A 17,934-nucleotide genomic window follows, 5' to 3' on the forward strand; every position below is an offset into this window, starting at 1 on the left:
GTGCACACCACCACACCTGGCTAATTTTTTGTATTTTTGTAGAGACAGGGTTTCACTATGTTACCCAGGCTGGTCTGGAACTCCTAGGCTCAAGCGATCCGCTCACATCAGCCTCCCAAAGTGCTGGGATTACAGGTATAAGCTACTGCACCTGGCCCATACTTTCTACTTCATCACACAAAATACTGAAAAGATGTTTACTCATGCCTCCAGAGTTAATAAAAATAATCCAGTTTTTGCTGCTTTACCAAAGACATTTTTTCTTTTAAAAAAAAATTTGTAATGGGAGTTCTGGGCTTTTAAACAACTGTGACTAACACTCCGTGTTTTGTTTTGTTTTTTTTTTTTTTCAGACAGAGTCTCACTCTGTTGCCCAGGCTGGAGTGCAATGGCGTGATCTCGGATCACTGCAAGCTCCGCCTCCCAGGTTCACGCCATTCTCCTGCCTCAGCCTCCAGAATAGCTGGGACTACAGATGCCCGCCACCACATCTCTTTTTAGTAGAGATGGGGTTTCACCACGTTAGCCAGGATGGTCTCGATCTCCTGACCTCGTGATCCACCCGCCTCAGCCTCCCAAAGCACTGGGATTACAGGCATGAGCCACTGCGCCCAGCCAACTGTGACTAACATTCCTAATTAAAATCGGTTGTTTTTAAAAAATTGTGGCAGTGAAGAATACAATGACTACTAGTACAATTACTATCATCTTGATCATGCTAAGGAATCACCCATTTTACTCATCCTTGCTTTTTGCACCATCGATGCAAATGCCAATGCACTGAAAAAGTCAAATAATGTTGTGGTTCTGTTTATGAAAACAGTTTTGAACTCATGGCCTCTCTGAAAGGGTCCTGGGGACCTCCAGAGATCCCTAGACCATGCACTGAGAGTTCTAACTTAACAAATAACTTACTTGATAAATTTTGTGAAAGATTCAATATACTTTTAAACAAATTGTTTTGGCACTTTATAAAGCTTAAATGCATCAACAAGGCTCACTGAACCTAGGCGTCTGTGGAATTTTCCCAAGGATGACCATTAACAGGTTCTGTGACGCTAAATGAGAAACTTTTACAAAGTAAATTGAAGAGGTGGATAAAATAATATCATTTAACAACTAGGAGATCAAGGTAATTGTGTTTGCCAACCTCAAAGGCAGCCCCCAATGTGCCTCACCTCTTGCGGAGTCCCATTCACACACACTATCAGAGTGAGTCTAGTCTGTATGACCAAGAGCATATGGCAGAAGAGATAATGTGTCACTTCCAAGATTAGACTATACAAGAATGAGGCTTCACCCTTGGGGTCTTGCTCTCTTGCGTGATTTGCTCTAGGAAAAAAAAGCTGCCATGTTGCAAGCAGCCCCATCTGTGGAGAGGCCAGGAGCTGAAGTGTCTAGCCAACAGCCAGTAAGAAAGTGAGTCTTGTTAACAACTATGTGAGTATGGAAGCAGTTGAGTCTTGAAATAACTGCAAACCTAGCTGACAGCTTGACTGTAACCTCATGAGAAACCCTGAGCCAGAACCACTTAGTTAAACCACTAACAGACTCCTGATCCTCAGAAATTGAAAGATAACATTAACTGTTTTGAGCTGCTTAGTCTTGGAGTAATTTGTTACGCTGCAGTAACAATAAGCATAAGATCTAGTACCCGGTGGAGATTGGAAAAGCAGAACAGTCAACATAAGAAAATGGTTGACTAAGAGAGCTTAGATTTTTCTAATAGATTTTTCCTAATAAACCACCCAAATAAGGAGATCTATGAGCATAAATAATAATAATAAAAAATATGCAGCTGAAAGATGAAAGCCCACAAAGACTCTTCCAGAAGAGGGGCCAGATGGCAAATCTACAGCCTTTGAGTCTAAAGGAGTTGCTACAGGTTGAGCATCCTAAATCTGAAATTCCAAAATCTGCAATGCTCCAATGAGCATTTCCTTTGAGCACCATGTTGGCACTCAAAAAGTTTCAGATTTGAGGGCATTTGGATTTCAGATTTTTGGATTTGGGATGCTCAACCTAAATTTAATGCCAATATTCCAAAATCTGAAAAAAATCTGAAATCCAAAACGCTTCTGGTCCCAAGCATTTTGGATGAGGGATACTCAATCTGTACTTAATAGAAGTTAAATGAATTACTCTGAACAGGTACCCATTCAAAAGATCCTTAACCATTCTGAAAGCAGGCATGAATTTCTCCTCCCTTGATAATGTCTTTTCTGGCATATGCTCCCCAAACCCAAACTTGAATTTCCTATACCAAAAATGTATTCTTGGAATTATTCTTCTTTGGAAATGACTAATATCTAAGCATTTTTTACAAGATCAAAAGTAGTATCTGCCCAAGGTCCTTAATTGAATAAATAAACTATGTGCACCTCATGCACACTAGTTGTTTTTCAATAGGATACCCAAGTACTTTGTACACAGCCAAGAGACAGAAGGTCTTCCTTGCTAAGCAAGGTTTTCTCTTCCTACCCCACCCCCATCTTTGGGATTCCATCCTTTTAGGGGTGCTCTTTTCTTAACCATTTCCCTATTTTCTACCACCAGGGCAATGCTTAGCTGATGTTTTCCATCTTCACCTGTGCATCTGCTTCCACACCCCCCAGCCTTGGTTTTGGGGGAACAAAAGTCTTTTTCTGACTGGTTGCCACAACCACTTTTATGTTTTAAATTAAAATAAGTTCTACCGTTTGAAGCTACCTGAGCCACAACACAGTGACAATCCCAAATTCCTAGACACTCCATTAGCTTTTTTCTTGAATTCAAGAACACTGCGTGTGCCAACCTTCTATCATTCTTCTACCATTACTATTTTGCTAGCTGGCTCATTATCTCAGCACCTCTGATTCTAATCTTTCTGTTCAAAAGGGAAATTCTCTAAGCCCCTTTCTGCAGACAGAAAGAACTCAAAGTCAGTACCACATTTTCCAAGGCCCCGCTTATCTCTTTGGTTTATTATAAACAAGGGTGACCAAACCCTAGGCCAGAGTTACTTAAGGCTCTTGCAGAGTGCTCCCGAATGGTGCAATAACCTCCAAAACGTCAGTGCTTCAATGCCAAAGCCACAAGGAAGACCACCCAAATCACAAAAGCTGAGCACCTGCCATTACTTCTCACGCCTGGGTGGGAAAGGGGACACCTGAAGAGATAACGTCTGTGTGTGTGTGCCCTCTTGCTTGCTCAATCTCTCCCCATTCCTGTTTTCCTCTACCCCACACAGGAAAGAGTAAGGGCTGTATCCTCAAAGACCCCTGATTTTTGGTCAAACAAAAAAGAAATAAAAATAGAGCCTTACAGCCTCCTTGACCAGTTTTCTACTGGATTCGACCACTGCTTCTGTCAGGGTAAATTCCGTTTTAATCATCTCCAACACATTGATAGCTGATTCCAGTGGTGTGAGCTCAGCCTCCATATCAAAGGAACAGTCTAGGACAAAGCACAGTTTCCATTTTAAGCTCTTTCCTAAGAGCAAAAAAGTTATGTCCAAAAATTATATATACTTATGGAAATGGAGCATGCAAATATGGTAAGATTTGCATTTAATATTTTGACACATTTGCTACAGGTTGACATACACGATAAGGGTCCAAATTCAAATCAATGAATTTAACGTGACCATTTTTTAACACCTGTCAAGACAGGCAAAAAAATTACTTTTAAATACATGCATTTACCTCTCAAATTCAGAATACACCCATCCTCCTCAGATACGAGTGGCAAGAAACTGATAACAGTTAAATAGCTTTCAAGTTAAATTCAGAGGGGAAAAATGTACTTCTACTCTGAAAAACACTCTACCATGGGGGAAAAAAGATGTCCACATGAACATAACTCACTTTAGATATGAGCAAAGTTGGGGTGAGCAATGAACAGGTGGGAGAAGATTTAAACAAACAACAAAAAAAAACAGAGAAAAGCAGCCAAGACAACCTTAACCGGAGAAAACTAGAGCCAGAAAACAGACCCATCGTAGAATGGAAAAGACCACACTGATGGAAACTATCGCACTTTAACCCGGAATCCTTCAGTTCCAGATATAAGTTTGAAAACAAAACCCTACGCAAGTAAGCCCAGAGAAGAACACAAAAATAGCCATACCTAAATTTTCCCCTTCTTCAATGCGCGACAGACACTGCATAACCCGCAGCAATCGGGACACGGTGTGCTCCTTCCCCAAGGGCCTGACGAGCAAAGCTGGGAAAGAAGACATCGTTGGCCGGGCGATCCCCAGTCCCGACCCCCGGGGCCCCCCGACCCCCTTCCCCGGCGCTCCAACCCCCTTCCCCCGGCCCGGCCCTCACCCTGCATGATGTCCCGGATCTGTCTGAAGTCCCCGTACCGGCTACCCCGAAAGGCCCGCAGCGCCTCGTGGAAGTAGAACTTGAGCACCCAGCGATTGACTGCCTCTTCCAGCCGTGCCTCCCCCGCGCCGCGCTCCGCCGGGCCCCCCAGCCCCGGCTCGTGGCGCCCCCGCCGGGCTCGCCCGCTACTGCGGGACGCCCGCCTGCCAGCTGCCCGCCCGCTGCCGTCGCTGCTCCCGCCTCCTCCCGCCATCGCGTCCGATCGCCGCGCGCCCTCCCCGCCCTCCCGGCCGGGCCGCTTCCTCGGCTGTGACGCCGCCGGGTCACGCACGACGCCCGGGCCGGAAGCGGGGCCCGCCGTCCCGGCTCCCGCGGCCATGATAGGAACAGCGTTCCGAGCCGCCCGCGGGCTTCTGGGAGGGAAAGGACCGGAGGGCCCGGCCCCCTTCTCAGACGCCGTAGTTCTCCATGTGCCGGCCGCAATGCCTCCTGGAGCTTGAAGTCCACGCCGCCCAGGCCGGTGAACCCGGCGGGGTTTGCAGTCAACTTGGCTCCGAATTTACAGAAAACAGCTACTATGCTAGGGACGCGGAACAGTGTATTAGAGATTGAAAAACAGGCCGGGCTCGGTGGCTCACGCCTGTAATCCCAGCACTTTGGGAGGCTGAAGCGGGTGGATCACTTGAGGTCGGGAGTTCGAGACCAACCTGACCAACATGGAGAAACCCCATCTCTACTAAAAATACAAAATTAGCCGCCGTGGTGGCGCATGCCTGTAATCCCAGCTACTCGGGAGGCTGAGGCAGGAGAATCGCTTGAACCCAGGAGGCGGAGGTTGCGGTGAGCCGAGATCGAACCATTGCACTCCAACCTGGGCAACAAGAGCGAAACTCCGTCTCAAAAAAAAGAAAAGAAAGAAAGAAAAAAAAATGTGCAACTTATTAAACACTTTGAAAATTGTGGAAAAGAGCATGCACAGAGGAAAGTCTTTAAACAAATTTGCATTTTAACAAATACTATAATTATAAAGCAAAGACCAGAGTGATACCAAGAAATAGAATGCACCTGGCAACCCAGAAACCTCTAGACATATACTCTTTCTAATCACAAAAATAACACATTTTGTTGTAGAACAATTAGAAAAATAAGCAAAAGGGCCACCCATAGTCCCATAGAGGGTCTGAGTCACTTTCAGGTATGTCTGATACTCTTGGAATTCACCAACCAGCACTTGACCAAATGGAGAACCTCCAGCTCAGACTTTAGTTCAGGATGGTGGTTGTGGGTGCCTCTTCCTGAGAGGCCCAGTAACTGGTCTAGCTTCAAAGATTGTCCTACCAGCCCCACTAGTCTGGAACCAGCAAAGATCCAGTTTGGGGCCACTCAAAGACAACTCAGAAGGGCAGGTGGCATGTCCTTGAGGATGTGAATCCCATGCTGAACCTTTGAATTAATTATATCAAGACCGTAATATGTATAGTATCCTGGAAAGCCAGAAGTTCCATGAGGTACACATTCCAGGATGAGAGAAGAGGCCTCTAGGTCTGACTGATCTTTGGTGATCATGGCTGCTTTTCCATTCCAGCCTGCTTGCCTTAACCAGGAGCCAAATCACCTGCCTTTATATTAATTTTTTTGAGACAGTTTCACTCTGTAATGCAGGTTAGAGTGCAGTGGCACAATCATGCTCACTGCAGCCTTGAACTCCTGGGCTCAAGTGATCCTCCTGGCTTAGCCTCCCAAGTAGCTAAGACTACCAGCATGTGCCACCATGCCTGGGTAATTTGAAATTTTTTTTGTAGAGTTAGGGGTCTTGCCGTGTTGCCCAGGCTGGTCTCAAACTCCTGGCCTCAAGCACTCCTCCCACCTTGGTCTCCTAAAATGCTGGGGACTTCAGGGTTGAGCTACTGTGCCTGGTGCCAAATCACTTGCCTTTCAATTCTAACTTTTGTGTTTTCTTTCTGAGACAGTCTTGTTCTGTTGCCCAGGCTGGAGTGCAGTGGCACGATCATGGCTCACTGCTACCTCTGCCTCCCGGATTCAAGTGATTCTCCTGCCTCAGCCTCCCGAGTAGCTGGGATTACAGACGTGTGCCACCACGCCTGGCTAATTTTTGTATTTTTAGTAGAAACGGGGTTTCACCACGTTGGCCAGGCTGGTCTCGAACTCCTGGCTTCAAGTGATCTGCCCACTTCGGCCTCCCAAAGTGCTGAGATTACAGGCGTGAGCCACTGCACCCAGCCAATTCTAACTCTTCTACTTGCAAGCTGCGTAACCTTGAACAAATCCCTTAACTGTCTCTGTGCCTCTGTTTCCACATCTGTCAAGCACAAATAATGAAGGTACCTCTTGGAAATTATATGAAAAGTCAATGAATTGCTATTTCTAATGCCTTTAGTGAAGGGCTCAGCTTGTGGTAAGGGCTCAGTAAGTGTAAGCTGTTTTTTGTTTGTTTGTTTGTTTGTGTTTGTTTGTTTTTTTGAGTCGGAGTTTTGCTCCTGTCGCCCAGGCTGGAGTGCAATGGTGCGATCTTGGCTCACTGTAACCTCGTCTCCCAGGTTCAATTGATTCTCCTGCCTCAGCCTCCCAAGTAGCTGGGATTACAGGAAAGCAGGAAGCACTTATGGCTTTCAAAGAAGTTCCCTTAAAGAGACAGTTGGGTATTTGTGGTAGATAAAAAAAAGAGAATGATTTTGGGATAACCAGAGGATGATGGGACTTTGAAAAATGAGGAGAAAATCCATCAAGCAGGACACTTATGATTTGTGGACTTTATGTAAGTCATACCTTAATTTTGAAAAAATAAAAGAAAAATAAGGGTTTTTTTTTTTTTTTTTTGGATAGAGGCGAGTAGGAGACTTTCTAGGCAGGTCCTGGATGAGTTAATAAAAACAGCTTACACCAGCCGGGCGCTGTGGCTGACACCTGTAATCCCAGCACTTTGGGAGGCCAAGGCGGGTGGATAACCTGAGGTCAGGAGTTGGAGAGCCACCTGGCCAACATGGTAAAACCCTGTCTCTACTAAAAATACAAAAATTAGCTGGGTGTGGTAGCAGAAGCCTGTAATCCCAGCTACTCAGGAGGCTGAGGCAGAAGAATTGCTTGATCCTGGGAGGCGGAGGTTGCAGTGAGCCAAGATCGCGCCACTGCACTCCAGCCGAGGCAACAAAGCCAGACTCTGTCTCAAAAATAAAGATGAAATAAGGTCTGTAAATAACGTCTGACAATGCTGGGTGCAGTGGCTCACGACTTTAATCCCAGCACTTTGGGAAGCTGAGTTATGAGAATCACTTGAAACTGGGAGGCAGAGGTTGCAGTGAGCTGAGATGGTGCCACTGCACTCCAGCTTGGATAGAGTGAGACTCTGTCTCAAAATAATAATAATAACAATTGGCCAGGCACGGTGGGTCACGCCTGTAATCCCAGCATTTTGGGAGGCTGTGGTGGGTGGATCACCTGAGTTCAGGATTCAAGACCAGCCTGGCCAACATAGTAAACCCCATAACTACTAAAAATACAAAATTAACCGGGCATGGTAGCGGGCAACTGTAATCCCGGCTACTTGGTAGGCTGAGGCAGGAGAATCGCTTGAACCCAGGAGGTGGAGGTTGCAATGAGCCAAGAACGTGCCATTGCACTCCATCATGGGCGAAAAGAGTAGAACTCTGTCTCAAGAAAAAAAAAATTGCCTGACACATGCCAATCAAACTAGCAAGGTTTTTTTTGTGTGTGTGACAGGGTCTTGCTCTGTTACCCAGGCTAGAGTGCAGTGGTGTGATCATGGCTCACTGCAGCCTTGACCTTCGACCTCCTGGGCTCCAGCGATCCTCCTTCCTCAGCCTCCTGAGTAGCCGGGACTATAGGTACATGCCACCATACCTGGCTAAAGATTATTATTATTATTATTATTATTTTGTAGAGATGGGGTTTTGCCATGTTGGCCAGGTTGGTCTGAAACTCCTGGGCTCAGGCGATCTTCCCATCTAGGCCTCCCAAAGTGCTGAGATTACAGGTCTGAGCCACCAACCTCGGCCTGGCAAGGTTTTTTTTTTTCTCTTTTTTCTTTGTTTCTGTTTTGTTTTTGAGACGGAGTTTCGCTCTTGTTGCCCAGGCTGGAGTGCAATGGTATGATCTCGGCTCACCGCAACCTCCACCTCCTGGGTTCAAGTGATTCTCCTGCCTCAGCCTCTTGAGTAGCTGGGATTACAGGCATGCACCACCACACCCAGCTAATTTTATATTTTTAGTAGGTACGGGTCTTAACCATATTGGTGAGCCTGGTCTCGAACTCCTGACCTCAGGTGATCCGCCTGCCTCGGCCTCCCAAAGTGCTGGGATTACAGGTGTGAGTCACTGCACCTGGCCACTAGCAAGGTTTTTGGGTTTTTTGTTTGTTTGTTTTGTTTTTTTGAGACAGAGTCTCAAACAGGCGTCCACCATCATGCCCAGCTAATTTTTTATATTTTTAATAGAGATGGGATTTTACCATGTTGGTCAGGCTAGTTTCGAACTCCTGACCTCAGTCAATCTGCCCACCTCGGCCTCCCAGAGTGCTGGGATTACAGGCGTGAGCCACCGTGCCCAGCCTCCACTAGCACAGTTTTAAAAGTTAATAATAGGCCAGGCGTGTGAACCCGGGAGGCAGAGCTTGACTTGAGCCGAGACTGTGCCACTGCACTCCAGCCTGGGCAACAAAGTGGGACGCCATCTCAAAAAAAAAAAAAGTTAATAATCCCGATTGTCAGGGAAGGTACTGTGAAGCAGGCCCTTTCAGCCAGCATTGGTGGGAGTGTTAAATCAGTACAACCTTTCTAAAGAGCAATCCAGAAAAAAATCAGCAACAGCCATAAGAATTCCATTGTTAAGAAAGTCGTCGGCCGGGTGCGGTGGCTCAAGCCTGTAATCCCAGCACTTTGGGAGGCCGAGACGGGCGGATCACGAGGTCAGGAGATCGAGACCATCCTGGCTAACACGGTGAAACCCCGTCTCTACTAAAAAATGCAAAAAACTAGCCGGGCGAGGTGGCGGGCGCCTATAGTCCCAGCTACTTGGGAGGCTGAGGCAGGAGAATGGCGTGAACCCGGGAGGCGGAGCTTGCAGTGAGCTGAGATCCGGCCACTGCACTCCAGCCTGGGCGACAGAGTGAGACTCCGTCTCAAAAAAAAAAAAAAAAAAGAAAGAAAGTCGTCGTGCAGGAATAATCACAAATAAGTAACAAGTTGTAAGTACAAGGATTTTTATCACATAATTACTTATAAAGTAGAAAAAACTAGAACTGAAAAGATCTGATGATAGTTTTATTATCTGATAAATTTATTATCAGATCTGATAATAAAATTATTAAGTAAATCATGGTTTGTTCATATTAAGAAATTTTATTCTGTTATGAAGATTTTTTGAGAAGGCGTGGTGCCTCATGCCTGTAATGGGCTTACACTTTGGGAGGCCAAGACGGGTGGATCACCGGAGGTCAGGAGTCCGAGATCAGCCTGGCTAATGTGGGGAAACCCCATCTCTACTAAAAATATAAAAATTAGCTGGGAGTTGTGGTGCACGCCTGTAATCCCAGCTACTCAGGAGGCTGAGACACGAGAATAGCTTGAACCTGGGATGTGAAGGCTGCAGTGAACCAAGATCGTGCCACTGCACTCCAGCCTGGGCAACAGAGGGAGACTCTGTCTCAAAAATAAAAATAGCCGAGCGCAGTGGCTCAAGCCTGTAATCCCACCACTTTGGGAGGCCGAGACGGGCGGATCACAAGGTCAGGAGATAGAGACCATCCTGGCTAACCCGGTGAAACCCCGTCTCTACTAAAAAATACAAAAAACTAGCCGGGCGAGGTGGCGGGCGCCTGTAGTCCCAGTTACTCAGGAAGCTGAGGCAGGAGAATGGTGTGAACCCGGGAGGTGGAGCTTGCAGTGAGCTGAGATCCGGCCACTGCACTCCAGCTTGAGTGACATAGCGAGACTCCGTCTCAAAAAAAAATAAAATAAATAAAAATAAAATAAATAATAAAAATAAAATAAAGATTTTCTCCTCTCAGTAAGAATAAATACATAACTATGTACCCAAAGATTATTCCATGCTTAAGATATAATAAGAGCATAAAAAAGATATAAAAGATATAAGAGGAGAAAAAAGATAGAAACATAATGGTGTTTAGGCCGGGCGCGGTGGCTCAAGCCTGTAATCCCAGCACTTTGGGAGGCCGAGACGGGCGGATCACGAGCTCAGGAGATCGAGACCATCCTGGGTAACACAGTGAAACCCCGTCTCTACTAAAAATACAAAAACTTAGCCGGGCGAGGTGGCGGGCGCCTGTAGTCCCAGCTACTCGGGAGGCTGAGGCAGGAGAATGGCGTGAACCCGGGAGGCGGAGCTTGCAGTGAGCTGAGATCCGGCCACTGCACTCCAGCCTGGGTGACAGAGCGAGACTCCGTCTCAAAAAAAAAAAAAAAAAAAAAAAGAAACATAATGGTGTGGCCGGGCGCGGTGGCTCAAGCCTGTAATCCCAGCACTTTGGGAGGCCGAGGCGGGCGGATCACAAGGTCAGGAGATCGAGACCACAGTGAAACCCCGTCTCTACTAAAAATACAAAAAAATTAGCCGGGCGCGGTGGCGGGCGCCTGTAGTCCCAGCTACTCAGGAGGCTGAGGCAGGAGAATGGCGGGAACCCGGGAGGCGGAGCTTGCAGTGAGCCGAGATCGCGCCACTGCACTCCAGCCTGGGCAACAGCGTGAGACTCCGTCTCAAAAAAAAAAAAAAAAAAAAAAAAAAAAAAAAAAAAAAGAAACATAATGGTGTAACCACAAATTTATGGGAATAACGATTATATAAAATTATATATTATATAAAATATATTTTTTGCCAGGTGTGGTGTCTCACACCTAGAATCCCAGCACTTTGGAAGGCCAAAGCAGGAGGATTCCTTGAGGCCAGGAGTTCAAGACAACATAGCAAGACCCTGTCTCTACAAACAATTAAAAAATTGCCGGACGCGGTGGCTCACGCCTGTAATCCCAGCACTTTGGGAGGCCGAGGCAGGCGGATCACAAGGTCAGGAGATTGAGACCACGGTGAAACCCCATCTCTACTAAAAATACAAAAAATTGGGCGGGCGCAGTGGCGGGCGCCTGTAGTTCCAGCTACTCGGGAGGCTGAGGCAGGAGAATTGTGTGAACCCAGGAGGCGGAGCTTGCTGTGAGCCGAGATCGGGCCACTGCACTCCAGCCTGGGCGACAGAGCGAGACTCCGTCTCCAAAAAAAAAAAAAAAAAAAAAAAAAATTAAATAAAAAATTATCTAGGCATAGTGGTGGCCTGCAGTCCTAGCTACTTGAGAGGCTGGTTGGAAAATCTTCATAACAGAATAAAATTCCTTAAGATGAACAAACCATGATTTACTTAATAATTTTATTATCAGACCTTTTCAGTTCTGATAAGCAGGAGGATTGCTTGAGCCCAGGATTTTGAGGTTACAGTGAGCTATGATTATGCCACTGCACTCCAGTCTGGGTGACAGAGCAAAACCCTACCTTAAACACACACACACACACACACACACACACGCGTGCTCGCGCATGCGGGAGCGGGAGTTGTGGACACAGAGAGAGAGGCAGAGAGCCAGTGAGAGCGAGAACATTTATTACATATCACTTACTGTGTGCTGCGGTGCCTTACATCCTTTATTTCATTTAGTCTGCACCAAAATCCTACAAAGAGGTAATTCTGTGCCAGCTTTTGTTTTGTCTCCCTCTATTGCCCAGGCTGGAGTTCAGTGGCATGATCTCGATTCACTGTAGCCTCCGCCTCCCAGGTTCAAGCAAGTCTCCTGCCTCAGCGCCCCCCAACCCCAGTAATTGGGACCCCAGGTGTGTGCCACTGCACCTGGCTAATTTTTGTATATTTTGTAGAGATGAGGTTTTGTCATGTTAACCAGGCTGGTCTTGAACTCCTGGAATTAAATGATCCACCTGGCTAGGCCTCTCAAAGTGTTGGGATTATAGGCGTGAGCCACCGCACCCAGCCATTGTGCCAGTTTTAGAGAAGAAAAAACTAAGGCTTTAGAAAGTTAAGCGACTCACCCAACGTGCCTGAATCAGATTTAAAATCCAGATCTGTTTGATATTAACCAAGACAGAATGACAGAGATTAGGTTAGTTTTGTCTGTTTTTGAACTTCACAGAAACAGAATCATACACTAGGTACTCTTTGTGTCTGGCTTCTTTTGCATAACTGTTTTTGAGATTCATCCATGTTGTTCCTTTTTATAGCTGAGTAGTGTTCCATTGTATAAAAAATCCACAGTTTAGGCCAGGGGTGGTGGCTCACGCCTGTAATCCCAGCACTTTGTGAGGCCAAGGCCAGCGGATCACCTGAAGTCAGGAGTTTGAGACCAACCTGGCTAACATGGTGAAACCCTGTTTCTACTAAAAAAAAAAAAAAAAAATTAGCCAGGTGCGGTAGTGCGTACCTGTAATCCCACCTACTCGGGAGGGTGAGGCAGAAGGATCGCTTGAACCTGGGAGGTGGAGGTTGCAGTGAGCCAAGATCGTGCCATCACACTCCAGCTTGGGCAACAAGAGTGAAACTCTTCCATCAGATGGAATCATGCAGTAAAGCAGCTAGGAGACATTTTACATAGTAAGCCCTGGGAGCAGAGGTAGTATTTTTTTTCTTTTGTTGTTATATTTCCAGTGCCATGCAGTGCATGGAAACAACACCCACTTGGGACAGGAGCTGCCTTGGAAAGAGCCCAGAGGATGTGACATTTGGGTGGGTCATGAATGATGGTGAAATCTGTCATCTCTTTTTATGAGTGTCATCTGTTGACTGTCGATGGCGCATTTTGCATGTGGGTTTTATCTGCATACTTTAACTGGTTTAGTAGGGCCCAGAGGGAGAGGTCTGTGCCCTGTCCCACACACCAGCTTTCAGGGAACCCCTGGTAGAAGTCACCCAAGAAGATCCAGCAGGGGTGCCAGCTTCGTTTGTACTAGACATGGATACATGTCACTGAGAGCAGGGCTGGGCCTTTTAAAAAATTCTGGGCACTGGAGTGCTGCAGGATTCCTGAGTTTCACCCACACACTGCTCCCTTCCCAACCCCCAGCCAGGGGCCAGCAGGTACAGCAACTCACTCACTCACCCCAGCATCGCCACCCATGGGAGTGGAGAAATCCACACCACACCCCCAGTTCTGTCTTGCCTCTGGGAGAGGGAGCACAGGGTCTTACACTCAGCAGGCAGTCGGTCAGCATGGAATGAATAACATGTGAGTAACCCTATTAAGATGAGGCTATATGAGCACATTCCCATCTGCTACTGCATGGCAAAAAATGGGTAGATTATGCGGCCCTTCCCAGTCCTGAGGCAGCGTCGTTATATATACAGATTCCCCAGCGATGGGAAATTTGTGTATTTCTGATTCTTCTCCTAACTGCTGAATTAGGAATCTATTCTGATTCCTCTCCTACCTGCTGAATTAGCATGGAGTGGGATGTGCAGAAAGGAGCTATTTTAAATTAAACTCTCTGGGAGATTCTGGTTTTGATGCCCTGTCAGGTAGGGAAATGATCAAATTACTATATTCCTCATCAAAAGTAAAAATTTGGCAGTATCTATTAAAACTTAAAATTCACATGCATTTTGAACCTATGCTTTCTCCTAGCTCCATCCTATGCCAACAATATAGGCACAAAGATATTCAGGGCAGCAATTTTTTTCTTTTGCTTAGGTTTGAGATTCCAACAATGCAGCATTTTTGAAATGGACAAATATTTGAGAGTTGGCAAATATCTATTCATTCATTAGACACATTCTGTTGACATATTCCCACTACCAGGAACAGCAAAAACCAAGTACCTATAATAAAGTCCCTATTCTTACAGAGATGTACTTTTTCATCCATCAAAAGAGAACTGAATAAATAATGTATGATACACCCAAGCAATGGAATATTATGCCTCCATCAAAAGGAATGAGGTTTGTTACTAAATACTGCTTTGAAAAGATGTAAAAGACAATTTTTTAAACTTAGGAATCTTTTGAATGTATTACCTATTCCCAATGAAGAAAATAAAATAAAGAAAAAAGAGAAAAGCTAGTATTGGCTGGGTGCACTGGCTCACGCCTGTAATCCCAGCACTTTGGGAGGAGGAGGCAGGCAGATCATTTGAGGCCAGGAGTTCGAGACCAGCCTGGCTAACATGGTGAAACCCTGTCTCTACTAAAATTACAGAAATTAGCTAGGTGTGGTGGCCCACACCTGTAATTCCAGCTACTCAGGAGGCAGAGGCAGGAGAATCGCTTGAACCCAGGAGAAGGTTACAGTGAGCAGATATTGCGCCACTGCATTCCAGCCTGGGCGACAGAGCAAGACTGTCTCAAAAAAAAAAAAAAAAACCAAAAAGAAAGAAAGAAAGAAAAGCAAGTTTCAAAACAGGGTATATAGTATTATCCTACTCATGGACAAAAATTATATACATATGCATATAGATATACGTTCATAGAAAAATTGTGAAAGAATGTTAAAAAAATTACTAGCAATATAACTAGAAAATGGAACTAGGAAGGGAAGATTTTGCTTTTCTCTTTATACCTTTCAGGCTGGTTCAAAATTTTATTTTATTTTATTTTTATGTATTTTTTGTAGAGAGGAGGTCTTGCTATATTGCCCTGGCTGGTTTCAAACTCATGGCCTCAATTGATCCTCCCACCTCAGCCCTCCCAAAGTGTTGGGATTACAGGAGTGAGCCACTACACCTGGCCTAAAAATTCCACATAATTTTTTTTTTTTTTTTTTTTTTAGAGAGAGTCTTGCTCTGTCGCCCAGGCTGAAGTGCAGAGGTGTGATCTCGGCTCATTGCAAGCTCTGCCTCCAGGGTTCACGCCATTCTCCTGCCTCAACCTCCCGAGTAGCTGGGACTACAGGACTCCCGCCACCGCACCCTGCTAATTTTTGGTATTTTTAGCAGAGACGGGGTTTCACCGTGTTAGCCAGGATGGTCTCCATCTCCTGACCTCGTGATCCGCCTGCCTCGGCCTCCCAAAATGCTGGGATTACAGGCGTGAGCCACCGCGCCCGGCCAATTCCATATAATCTTGAGAGCCCATGAAATCTTAAACTTCCAGCAGGGGGCAGCAACGATTCTCAAATATCTCTGACGTCAGCACAAAGCTGAGGATTAATGTCCACAGGTTTCCATTTCCAGGCCCAAATACTGTCCTTGCATCACCAGATCATAAAGGAAACAAAACACAATAACCACAGAAGGCTTAAAATGCCGCAGGAATTGTTGTGTAACAAAACATTTCTGTATGGTTCTTTGTTAACACATCTGTGAGTTAAACTGCCTTTTCTCTCTCTGGAGCTCATAGTTTTCTCATCCATTAAATTGAGGGGGTTTGATGAGATCATTTTAAAATTTCTCTTTCCATCTCTGGAATGCTAAGGCTTTATGACTTAAAACCCAGCATCAGGAAGAAACAAGCCCCAGTACCCTCTGAAATTAACAGGCTTATCAAATAATCTGCTTTAAAACCCTCAGCTGGTCAGTGAATTATTGCTGGTTTATCTTTGGTGTAGATCAAAGAATACTTTTTTTCAAGGGGGAGGATGTTAGTATTTACTTAACTCACTGATGGAGAAAAAGAACTCTCCCACTCTATAAATGTTTAGCATGTGTATAAAGGTCGCGGGTCTGGTGTTCAGAAATTACATACAGGCTTACGAAAGAATCTTCACTGACTTGGCCAAATTAAACAACAGGCAGTTGTAGAGAAATAAACACAAGTTAACATTTAACCACAACAAGTCTCTGTTCTTGCTGCTCAGTCTTTCTCACTAGGAGGGGCCTTGAGAAGGTCAGAGAGCTCTGGCTACTCTAGCGAGAGGACTCTTCTGAGAATGCACTAATCTATTACTTTTATAATATATATATAAGCTGGGCATGGTGGCTCATGCATGTAATCCCAGCACTTCGGGATTCCTCATCTGTAAAATGGGGATACCAAAAACCTCTAAGACTGTTAATTGCTGTGAGGGTTAAATGATATCATGCATTATCAAATTGCCTAGCATGGGACCTGGCAACTGGAAAGACTTGTTAAAATTTGAGTTAATAATATTGTTTAATAAAGCTTAAGCAAAATAAGAATTATACATACAGCCACATTTCTGGGGTGTAGACACCCCTTCTCAAATTATTCAGAATATCCCAGCACCAAAAGATTCATTTCCTATATTTTTATAAGAAATGTATTCTTCCCCTGACATAGTTATCTTTTTTTTTTTTGAGAGAGAGTCTCACTCTGTCACCTAGGCTGGAGTGCAGTGGGACAATCTCGGCTCACTGCAAGCTCTGCCTCCTGGTTTCATGCCACCCTCCAGCCTCAGCCTCCCAAGTAGCTGGGACTACAGGTGCCCGCCACCACGCTTGGCTAATTTTTTGTATTTTTAGTAGAGATGGGGTTTCACCATGTTAGCCAGGATGGTCTTGGTCTCCTGACCTCGTGATCCTCCTGCCTCGACTTCCCAAAGTGCTGGGATTACAGGCGTGAGCCACTGTGCCTGGCCGGTTATCTTTTCTGAGACAGGAGCTTGCTCTGCTGCCCAGGCTGGAGTGCAGTGGCTCGATCATGGCTCACTGCAGCCTTGACCTCTCAGGCTGAAGAGATCCTCCCACCTCAGCCTCCCAAGTAGCTGAGACTACAGGTGTGAGACATCCCACTCAGCCGATAGTTATCTTTTGATCATATTAGAATGTCTTCGATAAAGAATGATGCAAAGAGGCCCCACCTGCCAAGCCCCAAAAGCTTGGGCAAGGTCCCATCGAAGGAGAGCAGACATGGAGACTAGACCTCAGAACAGGCAAATCAAGACAGCCAAGACAGGCAACCAATCACCTGGGGGCATTTATTAAAAAGTTTCCAGGACCCAGTCTCCAAGATTTTCATTCTGTTCCAAACTGAATTTCAATACATAGTTTAATATTTTCATAAAACTATAATCACAGGAAGGGTCTCACATGATCTTATTCTGCTGCACACCCCCGTTCCCCACCAGTTTATTTATTGTTTTCTCCCAAACACTGACTCACTTCCTTTATCCTCAGTCAAGGGCATTGCTTTGATTTGCTATAGTGACTGCCCCTCTCAGCTTCTGAGTCCTGGCATGAAGGCGTGTGAATTCTTCCATCTGAAATCATCTGCTTTCTCACAGCCTGACACTTCGCTTCTCTTCTAAAAGCGACTGACAACTCACCTCCTTCTGGAAGCCTTCCCTGTTGAGTTTTTTCACTTTCGCACTGTGTTCTGCGCCACAGATGCAAGTGGAGTTGTGGGAATGCAACCAGGCCCGTGTCCTTCTGTCTTCCCTATGGGTGTCTAAGTTCTGGTTCTATCCATTGGGGGCAGCATGGTTTTAGGGAGAGAGCAGGGACTCTGGAATCTGTCTGGCATGAACGCGTTCAACAGCACTACTCATGAGCTCTCAGATTCATCCTGGCTGTCCTTTGTCACCTTGGGATCGACGCTTTCTTCTTGTGGATCATCTCAGTTTCTCCAGGCAGCTTTCTCTTCTCTTTATGTTACTTCTCTCTAAGAGTGGACAAGAAGATCTTTTTT

General features: G+C 45.6%; 2 protein-coding genes across 4 annotated transcripts in view; both read right to left on the minus strand.

Annotated features, from left to right (window-relative positions):
- TERF2 (telomeric repeat binding factor 2) overlaps positions 1-4,700 on the minus strand; it is a 31,928-nt gene extending 27,228 nt beyond the window's left edge. For all 3 annotated transcript variants that reach the window (XM_050773363.1, XM_050773362.1, XM_050773364.1), the window contains exons 1-3: positions 4,311-4,700; positions 4,108-4,203; positions 3,305-3,435 (exon numbers count right to left, since the gene is read on the minus strand). In XM_050773363.1, the coding sequence (XP_050629320.1) occupies positions 3,305-3,435; positions 4,108-4,203; positions 4,311-4,689 (606 nt within the window). In that variant the 5' untranslated portion in view covers positions 4,690-4,700. The remainder of the gene's footprint in view (positions 1-3,304; positions 3,436-4,107; positions 4,204-4,310) is intronic.
- COG8 (component of oligomeric golgi complex 8) overlaps positions 1-17,934 on the minus strand; it is a 175,774-nt gene that overhangs the window by 53,647 nt on the left and 104,193 nt on the right. The gene's annotated exons all lie outside the window — the stretch shown is intronic.

The sequence above is a fragment of the Macaca thibetana genome, chromosome 20 (assembly GCF_024542745.1).
Source record: "Macaca thibetana thibetana isolate TM-01 chromosome 20, ASM2454274v1, whole genome shotgun sequence".
Classification (NCBI taxonomy): domain Eukaryota; kingdom Metazoa; phylum Chordata; class Mammalia; order Primates; family Cercopithecidae; genus Macaca; species Macaca thibetana.